At 32.8% G+C, this 13,963-nt stretch overlaps 1 protein-coding gene across 3 annotated transcripts in view; it reads right to left on the reverse strand.

Moving 5' to 3' along the window:
* LOC129948924 (BMP-binding endothelial regulator protein) overlaps nucleotides 1–13,963 on the reverse strand; it is a 168,152-nt gene that overhangs the window by 64,716 nt on the left and 89,473 nt on the right. For all 3 annotated transcript variants that reach the window (XM_056060075.1, XM_056060074.1, XM_056060073.1), the window contains exon 4: nucleotides 1,747–1,832. In XM_056060075.1, the coding sequence (XP_055916050.1) occupies nucleotides 1,747–1,832 (86 nt within the window). The remainder of the gene's footprint in view (nucleotides 1–1,746; nucleotides 1,833–13,963) is intronic.

A 13,963-nucleotide genomic window follows, 5' to 3' on the forward strand; every position in this document is an offset into this window, starting at 1 on the left:
ACAAAAATGTACTATACATAGGTGACGTTTTCTCCCTCTCTTATATTGTTTTAATATAGATACATATGTATGTATAAAAAATATATAAAAATGCAACTTAAGCTAAATCACAAATGGAATTTTGAGAAAGCAATTAAAATTGTTGCATTGCATTGTGTATAAATTAACTTTGTACAATTGAAACAATTTTGCTTGTCGTGAATTAAACATGAATGTGTTTGTGTATGGAGTTACATTTATTTCAAAATAATTATGTCAGGTCATTTAAGAATGCATAATGTGACGTCAGATATAAATACTGTTCCTAATCACAAGCCCGTAGACGACAAACGACGACAGCACTGTTCTATTCGTCGGAGTCGTCGTCGTCGTCCATAGATTTGAATGACAGGCACGACGAATCAATAAAATACGCTCTTATCACAAACCACGTTTTTTTAATGATCAATAAAAGTACGAGTAATAATTTGTACTTAATAAGCTTAATGAGAAATTATTTCTACATAAATATGTTTATTAAATAAAATGAAATGCAAATATTATATATATTTTTTTGTATAGGAAATCGCGCTATACTTTGGTTGATGTGCTCAATGCACAAGTCTTGTAAACGATTCTAAGTTGTGATACAAATATTTTGATGTAAAGTATATCCATATCGCAGTCTGAGCCATTAGGAGAATGAATATAATTAAGATAAGAGTTTCACGTTGGGCGCCACTTATCTTAAAGATGTTTTAAATACTGTTTAAACGAATGTTAATGACAGGATTTTTTTTTCAACAATTAGCTCCACCATTTAAGCACAATTATAATTTTATATAAAAGAAAAAACTGAGCTAATTTACATCCAAAACATTTGACATTTCAAATACACCAAGAACTTTGAGTAGGAAAAAGTTGAAAGCAAAAATGCTTAAAATTCTAAACCACCACACATTAAATAATTCAATAAAATATTTTTCCGCAGTCCGTCGATACAAAAATGACGTGAAAGTTCTGGTCAAATGCCAGTTATACAACTTTTGGTATTCCCCAGAAATGTACGATGAGCACAAAATAAAAGAACGAAAGAAAAAATGGAGAAGATCAAAATAAAAATAAGAAAAAATAACAAAAATTATTAATTCATCACCACATCTGCATAAACTTGAACTTGATGTCTATCGACATGTCTAACAAACTCTCTTAAACATACACAAACAAACACACACCACGAACACACAGACATTAATCTATTTTATTCAGATACAAAATTAAAAAAAAAACTAAAAGCCTAATCCTATTCGTATTTATTAGATACGCGTTGGAAATTGCTATTTGCGTAAGTCGTAGATCGTAAAGCAGTGCGAACAAATGGAATGCTGTCTAACCAATAGTGATGACGACGAAGACTTAGACTACGATGATGACGATGAGACGGACGCGACGAGATGGGCAAGGAGAGTGAAAAAATTTAAATATTTTCATATGCTGGCTCCAAGGCTGCCACTGTCTCATTTTTATATTCAAATTGACCAATAAATAAAATCAATGCAAAACTTGCACTCAAAAAGGAAAAATTGAAGTAACAATTTGGTTAGAAAGTGAATTGTGTTGGATTTTTGATTATTTAAATATTTTTCAACTTTTGTCTTGAAAATATTAAAAAAAATGATGTTATTTCCCAAAGGCAACTCTGGAAAACTGGAATGTCCATATTTCCATTTATTTATTTTATTCAATCCAAAACTAATTTGAACTCACCTGGCAGGCACATTTGAAGCAATTCGAATTTTGTATTCCTTGAATTTGAACTTCTTCACCTTCGTTGGAACACGATTGGAGATTCCCTGAAAATAAATTAAATTGAAAAAAAGAAAACATTAACACTCGTAGATCATTTTGTGTACAATTTTGTTTTAGTAAAGGAAAATCAAATGTCTCAAAGATTAATTGATTTAAATTTTGTAAGGCTTTAACTTATAATTTATAATAAGACCACTATATTATGTACTTGGTCGAATGTAACTTTAGTTATTTGTAGTCTAATCGTAGTTAGTTAAATACTGAAGTAATATAACTTGACGGAACACAGCAAAACTTAACCCTGTGATATATTAAGGAACTGTAAAGGTCTTAGAAAGGGTTCGAGCAGTTCGGTTATAATAGCATATGTCATATAGATAGTGCGATAAGCTCCAGATCTTGCATTCCACTAAAAGGATCGGTTAATAAAATAATAAGAAGTGTGAAAACTCTACCGTTTTTTCTTGACCATGTAGAATATGAGTTGTTTCTCAATTTAATTTGATATCATTGACAACACTCAAACTAAATTGTATTCTCGTTGTAAATACACAAAAATTAAGTATACGCCCAAGTGCACCGTTTATTTTTAATAGAAAGGGGAGGAAATTTGGTGGAACATTTTATTAAGTTAGAATCAACTCTAATTTTGTTGGTTAATTTTAATAAGATCCTATTATTTCGACATTAAATTTTCAAAAAAAAAAGATACTAGTTTTTTTTATTCTCAAGAAAGGAGACAAATTGGATTTGGATTGTTGACGAAAATGAAAGCAAGTAGAGATGTAAAGTTCGTCGCAGGCACAATTTGCTAAGAAAGCTTGTTCACCTAAGAGAGGACCGAGGCTACAAATGGCTTACTTTGATAAACCTTGCAAAATTTTTTTTCGAATTTCAAATTATAATTATTCATACCTGATTTTTAAGAAAGAAAATTCTAATGGGGTATCTAACAATAGGAGACTACCTTATTTGAACACGCTTTATAAGTTATTTACTATCATCATCATACTGACATCTTCGCTTGATAAAAATAAAAAAACAACATGATGAAAGAGTTTCTAGCTGCTTATAAAAGTAACTTTTTTCCTGTGGACCAAGTTTAAAATCTTTCATATTTATATAGCCTTACCTTAGTCAAAAAAGTAAGCTGGTTTCGTTTTCCATTGATTTAAGGGCTGCTTTTGATAACTTCCATAAAAATGCTCCATTTTAAAAATTGTTTTACTCTGAGAATCGCTTTGGAGATTAAAGCTATTATAGAGCGTCCTTATCAAAATAGTGGTCTATATGGTACATACATGTTTTTTTTTAAATTTTATCTTTATTAAAAAAGGTATTCATCTGAGTTATGTGCTAGGCTCTCTGACGTTTGTTCTCTTTTTAAATGATTTGAATGCCAAACTGCCTTCAAATTAAAGCTCTGACATTGTCCTCTTTTCAGATAATCCTTCTAATTTACAACAACTTATATCGATATTTTTACTGCAATAAGTGAAACGTTGAAGGTGATCTTGGTAAATCGGAAATAGTAATTTTTCAACATGGAAGAATAAGAGCCGCTTGTGAAAAACGGTACTTCAACGGTACTGAATTAAATGCTTCAAACCAGTAAAAATATCTAGACGTTGGTTTCAACTACAACATGTTTTGAAATGAGGACTTAAATAATAGATTTTGATCATCTAAGAACCCTTGTATGGTGCAGGCTACTAAGGGTAACATCTGTCCGCCATTCTTCAAAAATGAAAATATATGTATAATTCAGCTTGTAGAACTGTTCTGTACTCTGCACAGGTATGAGAATATTGTGAATACAGCCAAATTGCAACACTTCCTTTTCACATCGATACTGGTTAAGCTAAAGCTTTTATAAAGTTACACTGTTCATACATAAGAAGTACGTTATCTCTTCCAAATGGTAGGTTACCCAGAATGGTATCTGAATTCATTATTATCAGACAAATCTTCTAGACTAAATAATTTTTGGGTAGTTTTAAGGGAGTATCGATAGATTTTTCTTTCGACATAAGTTTGCTTGAAAGTGTGTACTGTTAAGTATTCTTCTATCAAAGCTTAGCAAACTGAGCTGAATTTACCAACAGAGCCACACAGTCTCAGTTCCGTGAAGAACACTGAAACTTACTGTACTCCGGCGTTAGAAACTATTATGATGGCACCAACTCCCGTGATTAGATTTCAATCATATTCAAAGCTTGTTGTGGGCTCCTTAATATTAATTGAAGAGCGTTTCAAAAAGATACTGAAGGTAAATGAATACTTTGTAATATAAATTGGAAAATACTTTTCACTTCGTCGTCAACTGCCTGTATAAAGTTATTTGACAGTTACGTACAATTTTGATCTACATCCTAGTTTTCAGCTGCTACTTAAATCTTTACATTTTTTAAAACACTGCATATAAATACGCAACCTTTTTTGAATGAATTTTCCTGATCAATGAAATTAAATCTACTCATTAAGATTCATTTCAAAATTTACTTTAAATAATTAAATACAATTATATATATTTGAACCTATGTATCTATATTTATTTATCTAATTGATGTCTATTGAAAATTCAACCCTTAAGTGATTTATCAACTAAAAAAAATTAAATAAAAAGAAAAGATGTTAAACAACCACCTTGTGGTAGCCCAAAACTAATGATTAATAAATTAAAAAAAAAAGAATAAGTCCCTTAAAATTAATACAAACTTTTTTAACAGATTTTGATATAAAAAACTAATTTGTTTAAATAAACTTCTACGGATGTTAATTTATTTATAATTAGGGAGGTTTCATCATCAAAGGAAAATGGTATCAGAAAAGATCAATGTGACTAAAGTTGAATCAAATGAAATTTTGGTGAATTTTTCATACAGAAATAATCAAGTTTAACAAAATGGATTGTTGAAGGCTCACATTACTAGCTCCTTCTTTCCTTCCTTTCACACTTAATTTCTTAATTAGAAATAAATATGTAAATAAACACTAATAAATCCCTAATCCTTATAAAACGTGTCACCTTTCATGTGTCTCTTCTTCGTCGTCGTCATCATCATCATCTTCTTTTGATGACATCAATATGCCACTTCGTTACGCATGTTTTCAATTATGTCAAACCATATATGTGTTACCAATTGACACCTTATTCGGTGTAACAAATCAAATGCATTTTTATTTGATCAAAGTAATTTGATTCTACTATAAATTGAGAACTTTTACAGTGGCGCGGCTTAGTGACGGCAGCATTCGTTGGTTTTTTTTTTCAAGAACCTTTAACCATTTAGGGCATCACGATTTACGACACTGCGCCACACTACGTGCTGACCTTATTATTCCCTGATTTTTTATCATCATCATCACTTCAACTTATACCTGTGTGTTCATTCCCTTGACTCTTAACACCTTTTTGTTTTTCTTCCATCATAGGAATAATAAACAACGATGTCAATAATAGTTTTATTTGAAAAAGAATCGGTGGGATCATAAAACATCAATATTGATATCACCCAACGTGAATCTATTGGATATAATATTGTGTACTACATTCGATGACGACAGCACAGTGCTAAGCGAGCGCATCGACAACAACTGCATCGACATTGTAGATGAATTGGGTATAGTATATCAGACGGTCTTCAATTTTTTAGTCAGACTCAACTAGATATCAGCTAAAGAGCACACCTTGGAGTGCGCGGACTGCGGACAGAGGACGCAGAGATTGTTGAGGCTATATAGAAGCTTCAGACTTTTCAAAATCAGATGCATGAGACCAGAGTGGCAGTGGGGGAAACAAAGACGCACGAGGTAAGAAACATGAATAAAATACATAAAAATGCAAAACACGCTTTCCCTTGATTATATTTATTTATTAATTTTGTCGTTTGGTATAATTTTTTTTATTTTTCACTTTACTTTTGAGTTTTATTTATTTATTCGATGTTGTTGTTGTTGTTATTATTATTGGCTTTAGGGTAACATCCACACTTGTTAATGATATATAACCGGTAACCGGTAAGCTAGTTGGCCAACTGCTGCAATCGCACCACTTCTGGTCACATAGAATGCAATAACAACAACAACCTAAAAAAAGGCCTAAAGACTTCAAGACCCATTTAAATGATACTCTAGACCGACCAGATAACGTTGGTTGGTTCTGTGGCATTCTCATTCATAGATTGTTGTAAGTTGGAGTTGCAGTTGTTTTTTTTAGGGTAGGAATTCTGAGGAAGTGGTAGGCTGACAAATATTCTTGACTGGAATTGTATAGATGTCTTTCATGATTGTTTGCAACACCATACTTATAGATTTTGAAAGACTTCCACACTAAATTTAACTGAGATTTGACGCCATTTGTCATCATTGGTGCATTGGGTATGTACATAGGGTACAGTTATTTAGTTCGGAAATTAATCTTAACGGCAGGAAGCTTTTGTCGACTCGATATTACGATGTAAGGCTTGAGAATAAACTCATGAGCATTCTTAGAAACTTGAGAATTGTAGTCGGGAGGAAGTGCAAGGTACTTAAATTTTCGAAATAACTGAGCTTTGCAACTTTATTGCTAATGACTACTGCTAATATCGTTTAGAAGTTGAAAATAGCTATCAAAAAGTTTGTTTGATCTATGAAGACTATGTGCCTGAATAACTCGGTGGTTCAGGTCATATCTCATGAAAGATGCATTCGTGCGTCATTTCTGAACTTGCTAAGATTTGTCCAATAAACACAAATTTTAATAAATAAATAAATTAGGTGGCGCAGTAGTCCATGAGGAACCAGGGACTTGTTATTTACAATCTCAACCATTTCTGTGTGTGAGTAATGTGACCTACAGTTTATATACCAAATCTAAGCGGCTAATTTGAGAAAGCACTTTTTCATGACAAGAATTACTCTTGGATTATTTGTCAATTCCTCACAAGAGGCAGTACCCGTGAAAAAAGTATGGTGGCACAGGCAGGGATTGAACCCAAGACCCCCTGCATGACCAACGCACTAATTATCACGCTACGGTTAATACAAAATTTACAAAAGCCAATATAAAGCTTTAGAAGAAAAAAAAAATTAAAATGCCATTCCAGTGCGCCATAAGCTTAAATTTCTCAGCCAATCGGAGCTTGTAAGGGGAATAACCCCAGATCTTTATACATAACTTTTGTCAGTCTAGCGCGGAGCGTAAAACGTTGAGAGTGGTTTCGAGAATACAATAGCTGCATTCAAGCCTTGTCCACAGCGTGCGAAGATGAACACCAAAGGTGTTACACACAAGCTTAACCCTTAAACCCTACCTAGGGTGCTGCATCACCCTGTACCTTATTTGATTGATAATATTTGTGGAAGGCCTCAAATTAAAATGTGTACTAAATGTGTTAAATAGAAGTTTTAACAAAAGGTTTATGATATTCTATTTAAATATTAATACAAATAAATATTAAAAATGTAAAAGGACTTTTATTTAATAAAATACCTTGAAATAAAAAATAGGGTGCTGTGGCACCCAGGGTAGGAAATGTCCACTCCAAATATGGGTAGGATTATAGGATTAACAGTATCAGGAGCTTTTTATACAAAATTTCGTACAAAGAGCTTGTGAATGCTTCATTTCTGTTAAAACTTCTTTTCTAAAACCTCATTGTTTGGGCTACAAACCTACAAACGGCTTATTTCGACAAAAGTTTTAATACTTCACAAACTTAACATGATTATGAGTTTCTGTCTAGAAATATCATCCCAGATTGCATCTCAAGTGAAAGTGACAATTAGCAAATCGAATTTTTACAACTGATCTCGTAGACTTATGACATATTTATCCAGACGTAGTGTTTGAAAGATGTGAATTGAAATGTCAAATCACAATGACATTTAAACGTCACAATGCGAAAACTGTTTAGATTTCAAATACAAAATTTAAAAAGCACCCTGACATTTAATTAATCTTCAAAAGTTAAAGAAAAAAATTATTAAAAGGTCACAAAAGTAATATCAGTATTGTCTTTGGAAAAATCGTTAAAAACTAGTACACACAAGACACTTTGTCTTGACATAACATAGTTTCCTGTATGTGTTTTGATTTTATTTATGGAAATTCATTTTATATATCTATTTTTGTTTTGTAGTATTATTCGTAGGAAGGTATTAATGGCGACATACGGCCTGCCGTAAGCTATTTCGACTGACTACGACGACAACGAGAGGAAAATCTCGGCAACTTGTTGCATTCAATATGCGACGCGTAGTGGAAAAGAGTTGGAGCTTGGAGCCGTTCGCAGGTACCCACAATATACGTATGTTTGCTTTTCATCCATTTTGTTCCTTTTTGTAGGTATATCGATGGAGTACAAAAGTCGTCGTAGTTCGTCGTCGTCAGCGTCATCGGTCGAGTCGGGAGTGCAGTGCTCTGGTCTTGAGGTTGTGGAGATGGAGACAGTGTGATATTTTCTTGATGATTGTTGTTTCTTGTCCGTTTTTATTCTGTGATATCTTTTCAAAGCTGTATCCGTGCCTCTGTCTACTATAGTAGTGGGGTAAGCTCTAAAACCTACTCTCAATGGCATGTTGCACAAAAACCAAACAATATGTGTATAAAGATTACAACAGCAACAAAAAAACAACAACTCCTTTTTTCCGGTCTTTTCCAAGATGTTGTCGCGCGGAACACCTGTTCGGAAATAATTTATCGCATTTGGTATTTTCTGTTGTGTGTCGGTATAAGAGTATATGTTCAGTTCAAGTCCGCTCTGTGCAGAATGACTTGTTTGTTATTTTGTTGTTGTTGTTTTTGTTGGTATTAAAGCTGCAACTTACCAAAGCGATGTGTGAATTAGTGCTTTTTTGAGTTTAAAGCCTCATAGTGTTAAAATACAGGGATGTCACTTAAAGAAGTAGCTTTGGTAGACCTTATAAATGTAGCATATGTATTGTATCAAATATCAATAGACATTGACTGATAAGATGTAGTTCCCGTGACATGGTGGTTATTACGTTGGACTATCATGCCAGAGGCAAGTTGGGTTCGATCCCTACATATGCCATTCACAATTTTTTCACGGGAACTGACTCTTGCGAGGAATTGGCAAATTCTCCAAGAGTAATTTTTGTCATGAAAAGTGCTTTCTCAAATAAAGCGTTGGGATTCAGCTTGAAATTGTAGGTCCACTCCATCTCAATTTATTTTTTATTTATTGACGGTCAAGACGTATATGATTTTTTTTCAGCGAATTGAATCAATATTTCGTATTGATTTGTATTCAATCAAATTTTACGTCGAAAAAGTTAAAAGTTCATATATAACACGTCAACCTGAACCTTTTCAAGAAAGGAAAGCACATAGACTTCATAAAGATGCGCTTTAAAAGTTCTTCACAATACCTGCGTAATTATCTAAAGTGAATAACACAAGTATCAATATATACCCTCCCATTTTTGTTGCTGCGCCAGCTCTGAATTTGAAGTTAAGTTCCAACGCGACTTAAGTCAATTCAGCGATTTTTATGTGATCGAGAGTAAATGTTTTCAGAGACTTTAAAAAACAACAAACTTCAAAACAAATAAAAAAGAAATCTAGTAAAATGTAACACGCGGCAAAGAATGTGTATGGTGAGGAAATGTATGTTTCGTTCATGAAGGACGAAGTCGAGAGAGCTGGAAAAGTGGACAGAATAAAAATAAAAAGAAAACAGCAAATAAATAACTTGACTCTCTATAGGTACCCCAATATATAAACTGAAGCGATATCAATGCAGCAGGTTTGTCGCCCGAAGGGAATTCATCGGGTGTTCAATTAAACATCAACTTGGTTTAGTGGAATGGTCTTGGTCTTGGGTCTTGGAACCCTATACGCAGTTTCAATAAAAATAATGGGGTTAGGTGGAGGGTAATGCAGTGCGAAAGAATAAGTTGGTGTACGGTGTATCTATTCCTTAGATATTTGTGCGACGCATTACGGTGATGGTGCAGTGTAAGATGGCTTCTAGGAGAGTTGCTATAGGAAGTTCTTTGTCTATTTTTATTGTTTTTTTTTTTTATTTTGCAAAAATATATTGAATTCTAGTTCAGGAATCTTGTGGCACTCATCATTCCTTTGTGGTACACAACAGATGGTTGGGATGATTGTGTGTGCATATATGTGGACATTTATCTAGATTTGGATCGACTTCCGTTCATCAATGAAGAGGAAATTGATTGAATTTTAACAAACAATCATGATGACGAACGACGACGATGGACGGTAGATATTTTTAAGAAGCACTTTGGTGTGCAACATACTTTAATGCAGGTGAAAAGGTAATTCCTATCAAAGAATTAGAATTGGCTTGAAAAAAAATTGGTTTAACTGTTCATGTTGAGTCAGAGCTTTGGGGCTTAGAAAATTTAATTTACAAAATGACCTTCCTGGTCATGGCTTTGTGATCACTTTGGAGCACCTAGATCGACTATTTAAGCATTTGAAATGATGTTCAATTTTGTATAATTGGATTAGATTGGATTTGTAGATTGAAATCAATGCAGTTCGTTATAACATAATTTCCACTTTTATTTCAATTACAATTATAAAGAAATTGAGATTTTTTTCATTATTCCTTTCCATTCCTTTTAAATGTAATTAAACATTTGTATTCAATTGTAGTTGTGATTGGGAAAATATACAATTCAAAAACATAATTGTGATTGTAACTGAAACATTGCACTTACGTATAAATTTCAAATTTCAGTAGTTTATTTTTAACTAAGATTTAATTATTTAAGAAAATTATCATTTCAGGAATATATTTTTGGTGGTACATTTTTATCATAAACACTTGCTTTTAATTACATATTCAAAGTAATTAATTTAACAAAAAAATTAAAATAAAGTAAAAAAGTTGGATTTGATTCTAAATAATTATATTTTAAAGTATATATCAAAGCTTAAATAATATTGAAAGTCCTTTAAAATCCAAAGACTCTTTAACAATTTTCTTAGGCAAACATTAACTTGTTAAGCAGAAGAATAAACTGTTAAGGAAACGTGAATGTCTTAAAAGTTGATATTGAAATAATATCACATTTACTGGTTATTTTTGAAGTGTTGGATCAAATCTCCTTTTTTTGTAAATGTTAAAAATCACATTTCTGACTTTGATTTTTAAATGTAATTGCCATTGAAAAACTTAAACAAGAGACAAAATCACAAAACTTACATTCATAATTTAATGCAACTTTTCTTAAAACCAGACAGTTTTTTATGATCACTGAATAATAAATTTCTGTCTTAACTATTTGTTCCCGGATGTGTCAATTATATTTTTCACAAATGGATTTGATTTGTGTCATGAAACCTCTAGGAACGAACACATTAGACAATTATCAATTCTGTGATTCAACAGAGAGAACACTAGGAAACAGAGGGTTAAAGAAAAGCTTTACATGTAACTTTTCATAAATGTCCTTCAGGGCTTGAGCATAAAGATAAGTGATACAGTCGGTAACTATGATATTCAATAACAAAAACCAGGTTACCTTTCGCATTCAAACAACAAAGCTACTTTTAAAAAATACAACTTAGGGCCCAATAAATTTAATTTAAACATTTAAAAAGTGTAATATCATTTTTTCTTAGGTAAATCACCTAAAACGTTATAAACATAAAGAAAAAAAGCTTGTAGTGCAAGGTCCAGGCGCATTAGTTGACCTTATTTATTCGTTATTTGATCAATTAGATTGAGATTTTAAAGGCAATCCATGCCTAAGTAAAGGTTCAATACCTTTTACCACTCGATATAAATATCATGTTGAATAGAAATACATTAGTACTAAAAGCATGAACTTTTTGGACTTCTCAGATCAAATGATGAGTTTTTTTTAGCTTCAGGAGGGATACATTTCAAAGTATTTTTTTTATCCAGAGAAAATTGGTAAGGTTTTTAAATGGAATGCAGTAAACAAAAATTCCAACGCCTTTAATTCAGCCAAAACATTTTCGAACTCGGCAGATAAATGCTTAGCTGAGATTGCAATTCTACACGTTGACCTCAAGACCACTCCCTTTCTTCAAGATTCAAATTGTTCCCCACCTAGAACAAGCCATATAAAAATGTTTGAACCCATACCGGCATCACTACAAAATTTATGCTGGACATTTACCTATAGACATCACAGTATCCAAAGCTAAGTTTTGAATGAGTATGAGGAGATTCTATACCATATCGTTTGTAGATGTAAGCCCATCATTCATCCCGGACATAAATATCTGAGACATTTCCTGATAGAAGACAAATTACCATTTTGAAGATGGTTCCGTACACGGAAAGAAGTGTATGGCATTTATGACAATGCTAGTATGGCCTGGAGTCCCATACTAAAAAAGTATCGGTGATATTCCTACATTATATTTTTACAACTCCTATAAGTATGGGATTATGTACTATACTGTATGGTACCACAATTTTTGCTTGTAACACAAGGGCACACCGCACACAGTATGTTTGTCGAGACAGTATTGCCTTCAGCCCCATACTGTATCGGAGAGGTTGCAATGCTACTAGTTTTTCCCGCAATAATTTATGTAGTGATAATCGATACCCTTATTGGATTGCTGTCAATAGTGTAAGGGACATAACAATAATGCATAGACTTTTCTGCTAGGTGCGTTGTACAAGTCGCCAGTCAGTATGGGCCTGTCTCCCATACTGGCATTGGTGTATCGGCTATAACTATTGTCGACGTTACTATTCTCAGTATGGTCAGATTAACTATGCTTACAACTTTTTATCCAATGGAAATCTTCTAAGCCATACAGTATTGCGTTCACACCCATACTGACATTGTAATATTCGCAATGTATTTCTTTCCGTGTAAAAAGAACATTCTTATCCAGTTCGTTAGGGGGGAATTATATCTTAACATCTACAGTTTCCAAAAGGGAGAAATAGATCTCAACATCTCAGTATCATCACTATCCACTCCATTAATCTGTTCATCCTTTTAATATCCAAATCCGTGATTGTTAGGGCCAATAAGCGTTGATGACCTTCAGAAGTTTAAAATTGAATTCAAATTTGAAGATCTTGTTTAAGAATTTATAAATCTTAACAAGAGCTACCAACGGTTATTGTGCCAAACTAATTGAAATTGATCAATTGACAAGTCTTATAGTTTATTTCATCCATATGTATGTGTCAGTAGAAAGCAATGTTCCCGAATATCTATATTCTTTTCTCAGAACGGATCTTCGAATTGATACATTCTCAAGTATAGAGCAATTCTCTGAAAATGTTCGACAACAAAACCAACAAGATCACCAATATTGATAACAGATTGTGCGGAATTTTTCACGCCCATATCCCAAAATAATGGAAAATTTCTTCACCTGTTTACCTATACGCTTAATGACAGCTGTTTAATGAGATCCTAATTCTTCTGAAGTGAAAACCTGGAAAAATGTGTATACCTCTGTATAGCGCCATACCGACCAACCACAGAGAAATTTTCTTTCTCTCTTCTTACAGAAAAATAAAAAAAAACACACAAAACCATCATAATAAAAATAGACTCATCACCACATGTCGTCTTCATCTTTTCATCTTCATCATTGATTATACTTGAATTGACCAAATTGTATTTTCGTCGTCGTCGACGTTATCGTCATCATAATATACCCAACCTCATAAATGCTGTGCAACAAATTGCCGTCAATTACATTATTTAATAGCTTCGACCTTGCGTTTTGACTTGAAAAGTCTTCTCGTATATCGTTGTTGTTGTTGTTAATATTTTTTTTCTCAAGGCATCTTTCGTCATCATAACAAAAAATTCCTGAAGAAAAGAACGAAAAAAAGATACAAAATATTTATGATGAGCTGATATCCGTTTTTCTTTTTTGTGGTTGTTGTTGTTCTTCTCTCATCTTGTTCGTTAGCGCCACCATCATCATAAAAAATTTTCCTTTTTTTTAAATAAAATATTACCTTCCTTATCCCGTACAAGAAAATAGACAACCAACAAGAAAAATGCTTCTTCCTGATTCTGACTCACCACCGCACCACCACCACCACTGACTGAAAACGAACACATATCCATCCATATTAAGGCTATAATTTCGGTTTTGGGCCACCATAGAAGAACAACCCATTCAAACAACATAAATTCAAGTAAATTTATTTACCGCCAGTAAATTTGATCCCCAACA

Source organism: Eupeodes corollae, chromosome 3, assembly GCF_945859685.1.
Source record: "Eupeodes corollae chromosome 3, idEupCoro1.1, whole genome shotgun sequence".
Lineage (NCBI taxonomy): Eukaryota > Metazoa > Arthropoda > Insecta > Diptera > Syrphidae > Eupeodes > Eupeodes corollae.